General features: G+C 34.8%; 1 protein-coding gene across 1 annotated transcript in view; it reads right to left on the bottom strand.

Annotated features, from left to right (window-relative positions):
- The window catches only part of LOC135205351 (uncharacterized), a 346,437-nt gene that overhangs the window by 26,864 nt on the left and 302,286 nt on the right, over positions 1-17,287 (bottom strand). The window contains 4 exon segments of the mRNA XM_064235817.1: positions 17-185; positions 6,810-6,907; positions 10,020-10,147; positions 12,230-12,380. Coding sequence (XP_064091887.1) covers positions 17-185; positions 6,810-6,907; positions 10,020-10,147; positions 12,230-12,380 — 546 coding nt within the window.

Here is a 17,287-nt window from a genome sequence, read left to right as displayed (position 1 = left end):
GAAACCGATTCCTTACCTACTACCAGGAGTGAGGTGTTTGCCGCGTGAGACCCAGCCTGGTTCGTGGCTTCGCACACATAGACACCCTGGTCCTCCGTCACCAGGTGGCTTATGGTCAGGCTCCAGTCCCTTCCGACGGAGGAGCGCCCCACGGGAACGATTCCGTCCACACGGCGCCATGTCACCTGTGAAGGAGAGACATCGATCAATTTCTTATTTCAGAGCATGTGGAAGATGACGTCGAAATGTGCAGAGACGTGACATCAAGCAAAGAACGACTTGACTGCCAATTTCACAACTGCTGAAAAGAGAGGATACAGCTGTGGACTAGGAAAAGAAACAGGTGTTCATGGGTCAGGAAACAGCTGTGGAAAGGAAAACAAACACGTGTGCATGGGTCAGGATACAGCTGTGGACTAGGAAAAGAAACGTGTGCATGGTCAGGAAACAGCTGTGGACTAGAAAAAGAAACATGTGTGCATGGGTCAGGAAACAGCTGTGGACTAGGAAAAGAAACGTGTGCATGGTCAGGAAACAGCTGTGGACTAGGAAAAGAAACATGTGTGCATGGGTCAGGAAACAGCTGTGGAAAGGAAAACAAACACGTGCAAGAATCAGGAAACATCTGTGGAAAGGAAAAGAAACAGGTGTTCAAGGATCAGGACAAGTCATACAAAGCTTGACCACAAACCAAGTACCTGTAAAATGGGAAGGTTATACAGGTATGCAGACCAATTACACCTGTCACTGGGTGGCAGGTATAACAAAAATCCATGCAAAACTTAAACAGGTGTTCTGGAACTTCTAACTAGAAAGAGACAGTTTACAGGTACCAGTTAAATTGAATTATATATAGAATTTAGGCCAGAAGCCAAGCACTGGGACCTATGAGGTCATTCAGCTCTGAAACGGATATTGACAGTAAAAGGTTTGAAAGGAGTAACAGGAGGAAAACCTCAGAGCAGTTGCATTATGAATCAAATGTTAGGAGAGGCTGGCAAATAGGATGGAAGAGAATATGAAAGGAGGTATAGTAAAAGGAACGAAAGGGGTTGCAGCTAGGGGCCTAAGGGACGCTGCAAAGAACCATAAGTAATGTATACAGTGCACCGCAAGAGGTGCACTGACGGCACTAACCCCTCATATATGTGGGTAAGGTGAAAGGTCAGGTGGAGTCAAGTTACTTAACCTTAATTCGCGACATAAAATCAAATTATTTCGCTGTAATGACATCCTGAATTTTATCATGAACCTGAAAGTGGAAAGTAAAATAATTTTATTGATGTCAGATTCTGAATATGGCGGAGTTAAAATGTACCGTACCCTTTTATTTCGTAAGACTATATCATGATAATTAGGTCACCACCAAAAATAATAATTTATTTTGACTTCTGATTCTTCATTTATTTTTTGTTTGTTAAATTTTTCAAATTGAGTCAACTATATATATATATAATATATATATATATATATAGATATATATTATATATTGGTATATATATATGATATATACATACATATATATATCTATATATATATATATATATATATTATATATATCCATATATATATATATAATAATATATATAAAAACCTAACCTAATCTAACCAGTATCTACAAAAAATTAAGTTGCAACATACAACCCACTAATACACTCTGAACTTTCCACCTGTCTCTTCAGCTAGAACGAGAGGTATAACGAGAGACAGAGAGAGACACTGGTAGATTGTGAGAAAGAGAAGAAGAGCGAGAGAGAGAAAGAGACAGATTGAACACAAACACCCTGTATTTACCGTGAATATTGACTGGTGACATTTAGACCCACAGTTTATTGGGCGGAATTATTCAGTAAGGGTGGTACTCATTCCATGGTATTTACCTCGGGCTCACAATGCGGTTTGCGTGAGTCTTTTGTCTCTCTCTCATTTTTTCTTTGTCACCCATTTTTTATTTCCTCTACGTTATTTCCTGTCTTCATCTTTCTCTCTTTGAATACTAGCACATCTATCTCTCTCTCTCTCTCTCTCTCTCTCTCTCTCCTCTCTCTCTCTCTCATTTTCTCTTTGTTGCCCATTTCTTTTATTATTCCTCTACGTCATTCCTGTCTTCATTTTTCTTTCTTTAAATACTAACATCTCTCTCTCTCTAAATTTCTCTTTATCACTCACTTTTTTTAATTCCTCTACGTCATTTCGTGTCTTCATTTTCTCTCATAAATACTAGCACATCTCTCTCTCTTCTCTCTCTCTCTCTCTCTCTCTCTCTTCTCTCTCTCTCTCTGTCCTGATTCCTTTTTTCACTCTTAAACACAAGCACGCACCTCTCACTCTCTCTCTCTCCAGCATTATCTTACTTCACAAGCGATTCGCCCCTCTAGATTATCAATTATCTACTCTATCCTACCCTGTATATACCAAAAATAATTTCCTTAATAATTTCTATTTTTTTGTCATTTGTGGCTTGGAGCAGAATTGAATTCTTCGTCTATTTTTTTATTTGTGATTTTTTTTTTTTATTGGAAAACTAATTGATTGGTAAATATGACTGTATCAACAACAGTAGACTCCATGTAGGGGTAATATAATAATAATAATAATAATAAATAAATAATAATAATTAAAATAATAATAATAATAATAATAATATTTACGACACAGGTATTCCTAGCCACTTTATCAATTGCTGTTTCGAAGCTGACGAATTGACAATCAGGCCATTTTCTGCTACTGACGCTAATCCAGAGATTAATTAGCCATTAACGTAACGCAGCGGGGCAGAGAGAGAGAAGAGAGAGAGAGAGAGAGATGAGAGAGAGAGGAGAGAGAGAGAGACCGACGAGAGAGCGAGAGAGAGAGAGCGCTGTACAATATTAGTATAGAAGTTTATTAAAATGTTGAAAATTATCCCTTGAGAGAGAGAGAGAGAGAGAGAGAGAGAGAAGAGAGAGAGAGAGATACGTATGATTGACTTTGAGTCTTACAAAATTAATGGAAAAATTTAATGTAAATTGTTGAAGATTTCAAATCATCCTTTTGAGAGAGAGAGAGAGAGAGAGAGAGAGAGAGAGAGAGAGAGAGAGAGAGAGAGAGAGAGAGAGAGAGAGATGCTACGGGTCTGATGCCCAAGCATGCAAGAGGGCTACGTTATGTACCACTCCGATAACCCTCTATTGACCTGTAAAAGGAATAATGTACCTGTATGATGTCAACTGGGGTGGGTCGCCAGTATAACCTCCAGCAGTATGGTGGGCAACTATCTACTACCACGACCACCAAGGCTCCAGAGAGCATCAGTGCTCATAGTATGCATGCAACATGTTTGCCGTGTGCAAACCAACACCCATCAACACAGCAGCCTTTGCCCCGTATGCTTACGGTGCCTCCACTTTGCATTAAATATGTCATAAACATGTCTATGACATTTCACATACACATCAGAAACAGGTTACATACAAATGAATGACTTATTGGTAGTCCTAACTACTGCTTTGTACGTTTATCCAGCATTTGCCCAAGATTCGTTCTCCAGGTCATCAACTTGTTGTCAACTTGTTTCTGATACGTATGCAAAATGTCATAGACATGTTTATGATATGGCTTCAGTGTACAAGATCTCTGATGCAGTTTATCCAGAAGTCCGGCTACAGACTCGAATCTAATACTTCCGGAAGTAACAAAGGGTATGATGCGTGACATCATTCAGTATGCAATCAATACTTCAGATCGCAACGAGGTATGTAACTTCGGCGAAAGTTGCATTGAGCTAACAAGAAGGGAAGCTGGAGGTGACTGGAGATTAGTGCAAGTGAAAGCACAGACAATATCAATAAAAAAAACCATTTTTAAACCGAACTAAGAATTCTAAAATGTCTGGAAGTATTCCCGTCAAAAAAAAGGTGCACGATTATAACATGTTTATGAAGGTTTGTTCTACACTTACAGTTGTTGACATGTTTCCAACTTGTCTGTGATTTGTACACAACAAGTTGTAGACATATTTCAAGACATGTTTTCCTGTAGTGTGAATGTAACAGTAAAGCTGAGTACAATTCTGTAGTTACAAATATTCATGACATGTTTCAGATATGGTTTGAACCTAACCTTACATTCGCTGAATTGTTTTCAACCTGTCAGTGATTCGTATGCAATAAGTTGCAGACATGTGTTGATGACATGTTTTACTGTAGTGTGGACATAACCTAAAGCTGACGAAAATATCTAGAAAGTTTGAATTGTTCTCGTCAAAAAGCTACGTGATTTACAACACCTTTACCAAGTTTTGTTCTCCACTTTCAGTTGCTGACTTGTTGTCAACCTGTCTGCAATTTGTATGCAACAAGTTGCAGACATATTTATGACAAATTCTACAGAAGCATAGACACCCAGAAGCTGACTAAAATGTCTAAAAGGTCTGAAATATTAAAGTTGAAAAGAACTAGATTACCATTGTTTGTTTACCACTTACAGCTCATGATTTGTTTCAAACATGTCTTTGATTTGTATGCAACAAGTTGCAGACATGTTTACGATAAATTATTCACTAGAGTAGACATACTCTGAAGCTGACTAAAATGTCTAAAACATCCGAAATATTCTTGATAAAACGGTACATGACTGCAACACATTTATAAACGTTTGTTCTCCACTTAAAGTTGTTGACTAGTTGTCAACCTGTCTACAATTTGTATGCAACAAGTTGCAGACATATTCCTGAAAAATTCTACAGCAGCGCAGACATACCCTGAAGCTGACTAAAATGTCTAAAAGGTCTGAACTATTCAAGTTGAACAGGAATAAGATTACAACACGTTTACCACAGAAAGGTGGTGTCAACGAAAAGGGAAGCGGGTCCTTTTTGACTAAATAATGGCCCCACCGTCGGCGCTGGCGTTACGGACGTACGTGCGTCGAGAATGGCGAACGGACAGCGGCATACGAGAGTGAAGTTTGAAACTTCGCTTGACTGACAAGTCCGATGTTTGATAAATGTCAAACCCCGAGAGTGTGGATGGCGACTGTCGAATTTATATTGTCGTGTATTTTTTCTTCTTGGAATATAGTCTTTTTCATTTTCATTTATTTCCTATTCGGTTTTACATTTTATCTTCATTTCTTCCGTTTCTTTCGTTCGTTAAGTTTTCAAAAACTGAATTTTAATATTCTGATTTTTGTACATAGATTTTTCTTATTGGATTTTAGTTTTTAATAACTTTTCTCCCTTTCGTTTCTAGCTTTTAAGAATTTTATTTCATTACAGAGAATTTTTAATAGTCTTTCCTAATCAATTTTCAGTTTTATATCTGACTTCTTCTGTCTGTCGACTCCAGTTTATACAAAATATTCAAAATATTGTTATTTTTTAATTTTATTTCTTCTTACTCGATTTCGGTTTTAACGCTAATTAATTTCTCTCTCTGTTGGAGTGTTTTTTAAAATTAAATTTTAAAATTCATTTTTTAAAATCGTTTTTACACCACATGACGAAAACAAACAAATTATGAATTTCTCCCTCTCCAGTTTAAATCGTAACTTATATCCTACGTTTTATATCCTAAAATCTTCCGTTTTTAAATTTAACATCCGCGTGAAAAAGCCCTTATATCCTACACACCTTTCTGGATAGACCTACACAAATTCCCATTTTATATCCTGCCTGGAATATATCCTTTTCTCCATTATATCCTGGTTGTATAATCTTGTGTAAATATCTGTCACTTATATCCTCCTGATATGATCCTCTTTCAATCTCCTAATATATCCTATTTCTGCATCACTTTGCCTATATATATTTTATATCCAGACACGGAAATTATTCCCTTTTTATATCTCCTGCTTCCATTTATCTTTATATCCAGCTTATAATACCAGTTCTATGTTATAGACTGGTACGATATAACAATCCTCACTATATTAAACTTACATAGCACCTTTATATTTTATATCCCACTATAAAGTTCTATAGTAACCCTATTTCTATATAACCCACCTTGTATCCTGCACAGTATGTTATTCATGGTCTATATCCTGATAAATAACATCTTTTGAAAATTTCTCTTTGATATATTCTAAGCCTGACTTACTGTATATCCTCATATGAATAACTCTATTGATATCCTGCTACAGTTGACTGATCGAACGTACTAAATGGCGTTACAATTAAAAAATAACTTCAGGCAAAGTGTTAAAAGAGTTACTTAAACTTGCATCCAGTCTTTAGGATTCGGGCAACCAAGGGGAGAGAGAGAGAGAGAGAGAGAGAGAGAGAGAGAGAGAGATATTCTCTTTCCCCTCATCAAATTAGCGGCTTTCTGAATATTTCACTGTCCAGGGGGACATCACTGTCTTCTTCATGATTCAGGAGGTTTGATAATGAAACTGTTACAGTTCTGTATTCTGTATACACACATTACATTACACATATATATATATATATATATATATTATATAATATATAGATATCTATCTATCTATCTATCTATATATATATACTATATATATATAATATATATATATATATATATATATATATATATTAGATAGATAGATATAAAATAGGTTAACCTTTATCAATCAGTCAGGGATGAGCTCTCTCTCTCTCTCTCTCTCCACAAACAAAACAAACCATGACTTATTCCCACAAATTCCAACAGTGCCATTCAGGTGTCAAAAACCAAGATACTATAAACCGACGTCTCTTATGAATGAATCAGACCCAATTCTAAAGACAACCATAGTTCACACCTGTCCACAGGTGTGAATTTAGGAGGTAACCACCCCGCCTCGCCATAAAAAAAATCACTCAATCTTACCTGTGGCTCTGGGACACCCGTCGCTACGCAGGGGAGGGTGACGTCATGGCCGGACACGCCCACCATACTCTTGACCACGCCCCCCACTCTGGCCGACACTGGCGGATGTACGATGTTTGTGAGTTGACATGTTTAGGATTGCAATTTATGAGTTTTTTGTGTTAAATTTTAATTTCAAAAAGCCTGCCATTACTGCAATTACACTGAAAATAAGTGCATTTTACATATTATTAAGTAATTTAAATTTACTTATATATTTTCAACAGTTGCAACATACTGGATTTCATAAAATATTGAATAAATAAATAGTTGCCAGATAGCACCTGATATACGATTGGTATATCATTAATTTGCCATTTAAAATTTAAATAACAGAGACAAATGCACTAAAAACCAACATAAGTGTAATGTAACTACGTAAATAATTAGTTTGTTTGGGTAAGTTCACTATACACCCGAATTCCTATACTGTCAAAAATAAATAAAACGTGGAAAATACCAAACATTCATTTACAAGATGAATATTTGACATTTAGAATGTCAAAAAATCCGAAAAATTCACTAAACTCTTAACATAATATATCTGTAATGACTTGAAATGACAAAGTTCTAGAAATCAGGATAAATAACCGCGCGCGCATGACGCCACCTTCAACGAAATCGTGCATTCCTTGAAAAAGTCATTTCCAGGATTGAAGAATTCCATAATCAATAGTTGCACACCTGGCATAATTTAACAGGTAAATCTCTGCTGTACTCAACTACAGCTTACAATCCCTGCTTCGACTTGTGATCGAAGCAATGCACTGCAAAGTTCACCAATGAACAATAAGGTCCCGAGGTTTACTAATTGTAAAATTGCGAGGAAAAGAAAATAACAGGTAAATGTCAATTTAAATGCCTCTCTCTCTCTCCTCTCTGCTCTCTCTCTCTCTCTCTCTCTCTCTCTCTCTCTCACCTGTGCAGTCTACACAAAATGTCCGCCACACAGAACCATTTCTGTTGGGTCCGTACCTGTATTTTGTGAACGATTTCAATTTTTCTTTACAGATGGGTTCAGCTATCTGATCACATATTGCATTTATAAAGTTCAGGGTCTTCTAATACTTCTTATGTACGAAAATCCTGGTGTTGTTTTTGAAAAGAATAATCAAGTATGCTGACTATTATAATTATATGATTTTCCAATCCTGGTTTTACAATCGTAAAAAGCGGAAAGTTTGAGTATAGATATTAACTATATAAAATTGACAAGATATGAAACAGATAAGAGAGCATATTTATGACAAGGGTATTAATTATGCTGTAAAATGCCCATCCGCTAAATCATTAATTTATAATGAATTAAGAGAACAAATATAATCGATTTCACTCATGTTTTGGTAATTTCAAGAAAAAAAAAAAAAAAAAAAATTCTTTTTTTTAGGAGGGCTGTTAAACCTGCCACCAAAATGACAAGATTCAAACCGCATTTAAACCATACACCACGTCAGGTCACAGAGGCAAGCAAGGTTTAACAATGTTACACTAATGGAAGATCAACCTGTTCTACTTCAGTGGCAATGATGTTTGTAGACGTACGGATGTTCCAGTTTTACTGTTTTTCTACTGAGTCATTCATTGCAAAACTCTACTGTTACGTATCAATCATTTAAAAAATTTCTAGACAAAAGAGACTAACTATATATATATATATATATATATATATATATATATATATATATATATATATATATATATAGTATATTATACAGATACATATACATATATAGTTAAATAGTTATTTTTTTTGTGCACATGTTTTTGTTAATATTTAGTAATTTATTTGTATTTTTTATGTTCTTTACTTGTCTAATAATCAAGAATAATATTTTTTTATTTATTTATATATAGTATATATATATAAATAAAGGTATACGCCACAAGTGAAAGTAAACAAGGAGTTTCCGCAAGATCCTTTCGACGTTCAAAGTGCTTTACTTAGCAGATGAACTGACTTACAAGAGGAATGGACAATACAAGAAAGGTCGTATAACTGACAAATAGGGATTATAAAGAGTTTAGTACCTAGAACCCGACACACCTGGAAGATGAGTAACCTTCCCAAACAAGCATAAACATGGGTACAATTAAAAGTTTAAGACAATCTGGGCAAACATCTAATGCAATATTCATTCATTTAAGTGAAAACAACCACCGAATAAATTGGATTGGTAGTTCAGTAATTCCAAGGTCAAATGATGTCTTATCACGAAATCTTTTAGAATCTGCATTAATACAACTTACTTCTCATTGTAATTTCAATATTAGTCGTGGCCTGTTTCTTTAGACCCTTGTATTTGTAACATTTTTAAGAATGACCTCAAAGATAATTACAGACTTAAATAAATATTAGTTGCCTTAGAGATATCTTCGTTGTATGTGTATGTTTAATATGTATTGTGAATCTGTTTTTGCTTACCAAAGTTCTGAATAGCTGTCACCTATAATAATCCTTTAATTGTCTTGTCCTTATGTCTGAGCAGATTGTCTTAAACTTTTAATTGTACCCATGTTTATGCTTGTTTGGGAAGGTTACTCATCTTCCAGGTGTGTCGGATTCTAGGTACCAATCTCTTTATAATCCCTATCTGTCAGTTATACGACCTGTCTTGTATTGTCATTTCCTCATGTAAGTCAGTTCATCTGCTAAGTAAAGGACGTTTGAACGTCGAAAGATCTTGCGGAAACTCCGTTGTTTATTTTCTCTCGTGGCGTATACCTTTATTTATGGTTTATCACGTTCCTAACTTTCGCGATTTAGTTATACATATATATATATATATATATATATATATATATATATATATATATATTATATATATATATATATATATAATGTATAGTCTAACAACTATCGTAAATAAAACAAAAATAATAGTGAATATTCTTCGACAAGTAACGAATGAAAAAAATAAAAACAATAAAAATAAAAAACAAATCACTGGATATTAACAAAACATGTGACAAAAAAGTCAATATGTTTAATAATAAAAAATAAAAATTAAATAATCATAGCATTACAAATCACGTAAAGAAATAAATAAAAGTCTAATAAACAAATTCAGCAATAAAAAACAACTCCAAACCACACAAACAAACTAAAAAAAGTAATAACAGCGAGTAAGAAAAAAAAACGTATAAACGTAAACAACTGATATATACACAAACCATAGACTGTCAACGTCGCAGCGTGGGACACCCTCTGGTCCGCCATATTGGTCACCACACACTGGTACTCCCCCTCGTCTCCTGGCACGACATGGGTCACAATGAGGCGGTTACCCTCCTGACGGAACCTGCGGGGGGGAGGAATGGCAAATTTTAAAGAGACGCAGTCCCTCTTTCCTCTTGTAGAAGAGGAAAAAAAGAGTTTAGAAAAAGAGGAATTCAATCATATACAATACAGAGTCCCCCAACTAAGCGATCCTCATTGGAAAAAATGAGAGGTCTATTGTCAGATTAAAATTAACAGCTGGAGGATGGTAAAGGGAGGGAGGGAGGGGGGGAGGCACACACACCAGCCCCAAACGCCCCCCTGGCCCCAGGGCCATCGGAAGAACTTCATTGGAGTCTCTCAATCGGAAAAATCCAATTAACGAGACGAAAGGGTTAAAACACTTTCCCCAATTTCGTCGTGAGGAACCACCATCATCGGGCGTTAGGTAGGCCTTCTGTCATACATGTAGAATTCTTCCCCCCACCCCCTTCCCGCCCCCTACAGAATATCCTCCGATGATAGAGGATTCTATCCTGTGAATTCTAAAGAATATATAAATATATATAATTATATTTCAGTTACCCAAATTTAAGCTTGTATACTCTACACTACCGGAAGATATTCTATAGGATGTACCAACGTTATTCTATATTTGAGGGGGAAAAGCAAAGAATCATAGGGTAGATAGGAAGTAATTCTGTAGAACCTACAGAGTAAGAGTCTGTATCGAATTTAGGTTGGAAATTATTTTTTATATATATATCTCAGACTCCACAATAAAATTATACATTGTCGTGAGATATTTCTAGGATTTATAAGAAAAACTCTAAGGAATTTACAATGAGAATTCTAATTTATCGCAGAAATCAGTACAACAATCTATTTTCAAAATTCTGTTAACGTAATATATACTGTATGGCTTGTAATTGAAAATATGTATCTCAGCCTACAGAATACATTCTGTAGAATTACTAAATAAATTAATACTTCATCCCGAAGAATTAGAAAGAAGATTAAGGTATATCCCTCTGACTGAGAAAGGAGAATTGAATTGTTTGGACTTACAGACGGTATTCTACAGTAATGGAGAATATTTTTCGAATTTCTCAAAAAAATTGTGTATTTACTACTAAAGGAAATTCTACACAATTAATATCACTACAGGTGACTGAAGGGGAATTTCTGTAGAATCTCCCACAGGAATTATATGTGGTAGTTTTCCTGTATACTTCCCAAGGAAAAATTCTGTATTTCAAACTACCATTAAAGAATCAAGAGGGTAGAATACAGGCCATTCTACAGAATCTCAAAGAGGAATTCTGTAGAATAATTACAAATATTCTGTAGAATAAAAAGAAATAGTTATTTGATATTAAAGATGATTCTTAGAAGGTAAAATACAGCCTATTTTACATAATTTTTAAGGGAGAATTCTGTAGAATTAATACATATATTCTGTAGAATATACTGAAAATTATTCTAAATTAGGTTTAATATGGAAGTATAATTAATATGGTTTCAGCCTCTTTAAAAAGAACAGACTTAATAACTATGGAAATAAACTAATAAGAAACTAATATGGATAATATGATTTCAGCCCCTTTAAAAAGAACAGACTTAATAACTATGGAAATAAACTAATAAGGAACTAATATGGACATGCAAGAACTATAAAGCATTAATATGGAATAAGACATCAATGTGGAACTATCAAAATAAAAATGTTCATTAGGGAACAATGACTAGAATAATCAGATCATATCAAATATGTAAATTAACTAATTAGGGAACTAATCATATGACAAATATGGAACTGTCAAAATACATAACAAAATGTTATTAAGGGACAATAAGATTAATTATCTCAGATTTGTGCCCTAGTAGGGGCATAATATGAACATGAAGAAAGACTACAAGCCATTAATATGGAATCAAGGCACATAAATATGGAACTAAGGAACAATAAAAAGAATAATTATCTCCTATAGATTTGTGCCCTAGTGGAGGAACTACATGGACGTGAAAAAAAAAAGACTACAAATATTTAAATAATAAGAAAATTGACCTCGAGTAGATTTGTGACCCAGAATGACCTCACCTGTGTCTAGGATAAGAAGAAAAATGACCTCGGGTAGATTCGTGACCTACTGTGACCTCTCACCTGTGTCTGGGTAGTTTTAAATTTTCTCCATCCAATCTCCAGGTAATGATTGGTGTCGGGTGACCCTTGGGGGGGTCACACTCGAACACGGCTGTCTCGCCCTCGACCACGCCCATGCTGGAAGGCCACTTCCGAAAATCCTTGCGGAGGTCTTAAAAGAGAAAGAGAGAGCGGGGAGTGAGTGAGTGAGTGCGAGAGAATCTATTGATTTAAATAATTAATAAAATGAGATTCAACTGAAATTCTAAGAAATATATTTTGGGAAATGTATTTTGGGATATTTAATGATTTGAGAGAGAGAGAGAGAGAGAGAGAGAGAGAGAGAGGGATACTCGTACGCATAATCAATGAGCTATATATATATATATATATACATATATATAATATATATATATATATATATATATATATATAATATATATAACACTTCATCGATAATCTATTACAAATTACTTCAAACGACGACAATACAGAATCCTATCTTGTCCAGAAAGAGTGAATATGATAATTAGGCTATCAGTTTATTTGACAATTACCACATTAAGCCACAACCATTAAGAATTATGACAACGCATAAAAGGAGATTTATTTCAGAAAGCCACAATACTTTCTTTCATTAATTAGTCGCGAATAAATTAGTATCATGCTTTATGTGTAAAATATTATGTGATTAATTAATTAACAAGGTTGATAACCATAAAAGAGAAGGTAATTAATATTTTGTATGTGCCTTATAGGGAATATATATATATATATATATATATATATATATTATATATATAGTATATATATATGTGTGTGTGTGTGTGTGTGTGCGTGTGTGTGTGTGCGTTTGTGTGTGTGTGTGTGTGTACACCGACACGCAACAAAATAAAACATTCCTAAAGATCTTACATCCATAATTGATTCGTAACAGACGCGAAGACAATAGCGGAATTTACCTTGCAAAAGTTACAGAGAGAGAGAGAGAGAGAGAGAGAGAGAGAGAGAGAGAGAGAGAGAGAGAGAGAGAGTTGGGGAAACTTCAAATGTCAAAGAAACGAATACAAAAGTCTCACGATCGTTTCTTTTCATGGATAAAGACAAAAGAAGTACGACATGACAGGCGTATGTGTGTGTGTGTGTGAATGAGCGTGAGATTAGACGAGACAGGTGAGCGCCTTCATCACCTACTTAATTAACGGGATTATTCATGAGAGGATGAACAGGTAAAGAAGAAGTTTAAGGTGTGTCTGTGTGTGCGACTCTCACCTCAGTAGTCAAGACTTCCAGTCGTTAAAAAGGTTATATATGAGAGTTATGGTGAAACTTCTCAGCAGGATTTATAGGTATCTACCACTATGTATCAGTCCTCTGTAAATGGCTTTGATATAAAGTCGAAACCGGTTGGGATTTAAACACAGTGTTTAATTTACATTGTGGAAAATTTATATATATGTTTATATAAAATCATATATATATATATCCGTTTTTACTTATTTTTCCAATTCAATGCTTATATTTTGGGGTGAGGCTGCCAGCCTTATACCCTTCTCAACGCCTAACTGAAGAATCACTACAGTCAATTGACTGCCAGGTGTAAAAATTCGCATTTGATATTTTTTTTAAACTTTATATCTATGCAAAATACGAATTATATCATAGATTAGAATCTTTTCGTACAATAAAAAAAACTAACAATTTCGCATTCCAGCACCAGGTATTAAATGACGGTCACCCGTCCAGATCCAGACTATACCCAACGTGGCATAATCAGTATTGAATAAGAAGGCAAAAATACCCATTTTATTAAAAAAGAAAAAAAATCGGGGTCACCTTAACATGCAAAGGTCAAAGGGGTCAAGTGTGCCTCGAACGAGTGTCTGAATGGGCGTGTGTGGGGGGCGGGGGCGGGGGAGGGGGAGCGGGGAGCAGGGGGCGAGGTGGGTCGACAAAAACGAAAAATTTACGTCCTTCAACCCTCACTCCAATATACTCGACTTCTCCTTCTGATAACGATCGTAGGTCGAAATGAGAAAAAGGACCCTTTTTTGGGTCTCCTGAGAGAGAGAGAGAGAGAGAGAGAGAGAGAGCTAGGTATGAAGTGTCTGGATGATTTAAATAGGAAAGTACTCTCTCTCTCTCTCTCTCTTCTCTCTCTCTCTCTCGAAGAGAAGTAATTCATAAGATCTTTAAATCAATCATAAGAATATCTACAGAAAATCTTGAAAGATAAACATATTTCTGAAATTTGTGATTTACTGAAAAGGTTCTTTTTGTCTTTCAAGTAATTACAACACGTCATGGCGTGGACCTCAGGATTCGTCAATCCAAACAGAGACGGCTCCTACCCTACAAACCAGTCAGGCTAAATAAATAACCTCCTTAAAGACACAATTAAATAAAAAATTCGAGCAAGTTTTTATTTCAACCACACATCTCTTAAAATAATCTCATCTTAAATGTTTATATGTAAACATAAACCCCAAAATAGATTTGTAACTCGTATAGCAAGTAAACAAATAAATAACTAAATAAATAAATTCATAACTAGATAAATATAGAAATAAGTAAATACCTATATATATAAATATGCAAAGTAACTATTACCAGTATTACTTTACACATATATGTAGCTATACTGCATGTGAGTACTGTATATAATATATATATATATATATATATATATATATATATATATATATATATATATATATATATTTATATATACAGTCCTGGCCCGAAGATGAAGAAGAATTCACTCTTCTCCTCTTGGCCCGAGGATCAGTCGCGAAATCCCGTATCCTCCAACGCTTGACTGGTACACGCCGTGACGTCATCGAACTCAGCGATGACGCCGAGCTAGAGGAAGAAGACGAAAAATCACGCCTTTTCTTTTTGTCTTTCTTATTATTAATTTTCTTCTCTAAAGAAACCTGTAATTTCTTTATTACAGTGTGTACTACCGAGTCAGAAAGCATATTTGAGTCCGGAGGCAGCGAAGTAGACTGAGAAGCAGTAGGCTGTGAATATATATATATATATATATATATATATATATATATATATTATATATATATATATATATATACAGTATAGATATATATGTGTGAGTAAGTAATACTGGTAATAGTTACTTTGCATATTTATATATATATATATATATATATATATATATATATATATAGGTATTTACTCGTTTCTATATTCATTTAGTAATTGATTAATTTATTAATTTAGTTATTTATTTATTTGCTTGCTATACTAGTTGCAAATCATTTTGGGGGGTTCTGTTTAGTATATAAAACATTTCAGATGAGATTATTTTAAGAGATGTGTGGTTGAAATAAACACTTGCTCGAATTTTTTATTAATTGGTCTTTAAGGAGGTTATTTATTTAGCCTGACTGGTCAAAAAATTCTGATTCCAAAGAATTCCATCTAATAAAAGGAACCCATAAAAACGCCAAAATATAGGAGGTAAGATTAAAGAGAAATTATCAGCGGGGGGTGACCTAGTAAAACGGCTACCTGTAGATGGATCTCTTGGTATATAAATACCATTTTCTGTAACATTTTCGTTCAACTTTTTCTCGTCTACCTATATTATATAATATATATATATATATATATATATCATATATATATATATATATATATATATATATATATATACAGTGGTTTATCCACATTTACGTACACACGCCCTCGTAGACCGGCTGATAACGGGGAGAGTTCGCCGTCAAGACACTCCTGAAGGGTACTTCCCCGACCTTCTTAGGCCCTCTGAAGGGGCCGTGTCGAAATCGATAATGCTTCATAGGACACAAGAGACTCAAGAGACCCCTCCCCCCTCCCCTCCCCCAGACCCTTGGGCTCTCTACCCACTGCACCACGAAAAAATGAGAATAAAAGCGATGAAGTTATTAAACACTTCGGACCGTTACGCTTCTTCTCGTCTTTGTAAGGATGGTCTCTCTCTCTCTCTCTCTCTCTCTCTCTCTCTCTCTCTCTCCCTCTGTCTCTCTCTCTCTCTCTCTCTCTCTCTCTCTCTCTCAGTCCACTGGAAATTAGTCAATCCTGATATCTACTACATAAGTTAAAAGCATTTTCTTCCAGAGTTTTAGTATTATTCTCTCTCTCTCTCTCTCTCTCTCTCTCTCTCTCTCTCTCTCTCTCTCTCTCTCTCTCTCTCTCTCTCTAAGTCCAGTGGAAATCAATCAATCCTAATATCTACTACAACAAAAGTTAAGGCATTATCTTTCAGAGATTTAGTATTATCTCTCTCTCTCTCTCTCTCTCTCTCTGATCACACATACACACATGCAATATAAGCATTTTCACATACATGTGTTTTTCACACAAATAAAACGGACTTATGTCAAATATTTCTTTCACTAAAAAATAAACAAAATAAAATTTATACAAACAAAGAGATGATTTCAATTCTAATAGTTATCATGTTCAAAATAATTGCCTTGACATGATAATCAAAATTGTCTGATTATAGTTATCAAGTAACTATCATTATTTTAATGAACACTAGTTATATTATGATAACAATCATCATAAACTTTAAAGAATGATAAAGAAATATAATAAATATATTGAACATTATAATTTGTGATAAATTACCATAAGAGTTTAGAATTGTTCATTATAAAGAAGTTCACTTACTGGTAAATCATTATTACACTGATAATCCTCGGCTAATAATTATAAATCTGGGGATTATTAATTATTCATAATTGGTATCCATTATCATCTATACCGAGGTGATCACTGGATGCGGACTGATGATAGCATTAATTATAATTATAATAATTAAAATAATTACGGGTTCCCCAAGAATCGACCTTGTCATCTATGTAAAGATAATTCTGTTATCCTAATCCTTAGCCCCAGTCTCTTTCCTAATCCAAAGACCATCACACTAATCCACCCCTTTATCCTGACCTCCCCCCTTCTCCACATTACTATAATCGCCCACCAACCGGCCACCCCCCCCCCCCCTTCTCAACCCCGCCCCCAGCCATTAAACCCTCTCTTAATGAATTACTCTTATAGCATAATGGACCT

This window comes from Macrobrachium nipponense, chromosome 49, assembly GCF_015104395.2.
Source record: "Macrobrachium nipponense isolate FS-2020 chromosome 49, ASM1510439v2, whole genome shotgun sequence".
Classification (NCBI taxonomy): Eukaryota; Metazoa; Arthropoda; class Malacostraca; order Decapoda; family Palaemonidae; genus Macrobrachium; species Macrobrachium nipponense.
This window is presented reverse-complemented; position numbering and strand designations above follow the sequence as displayed.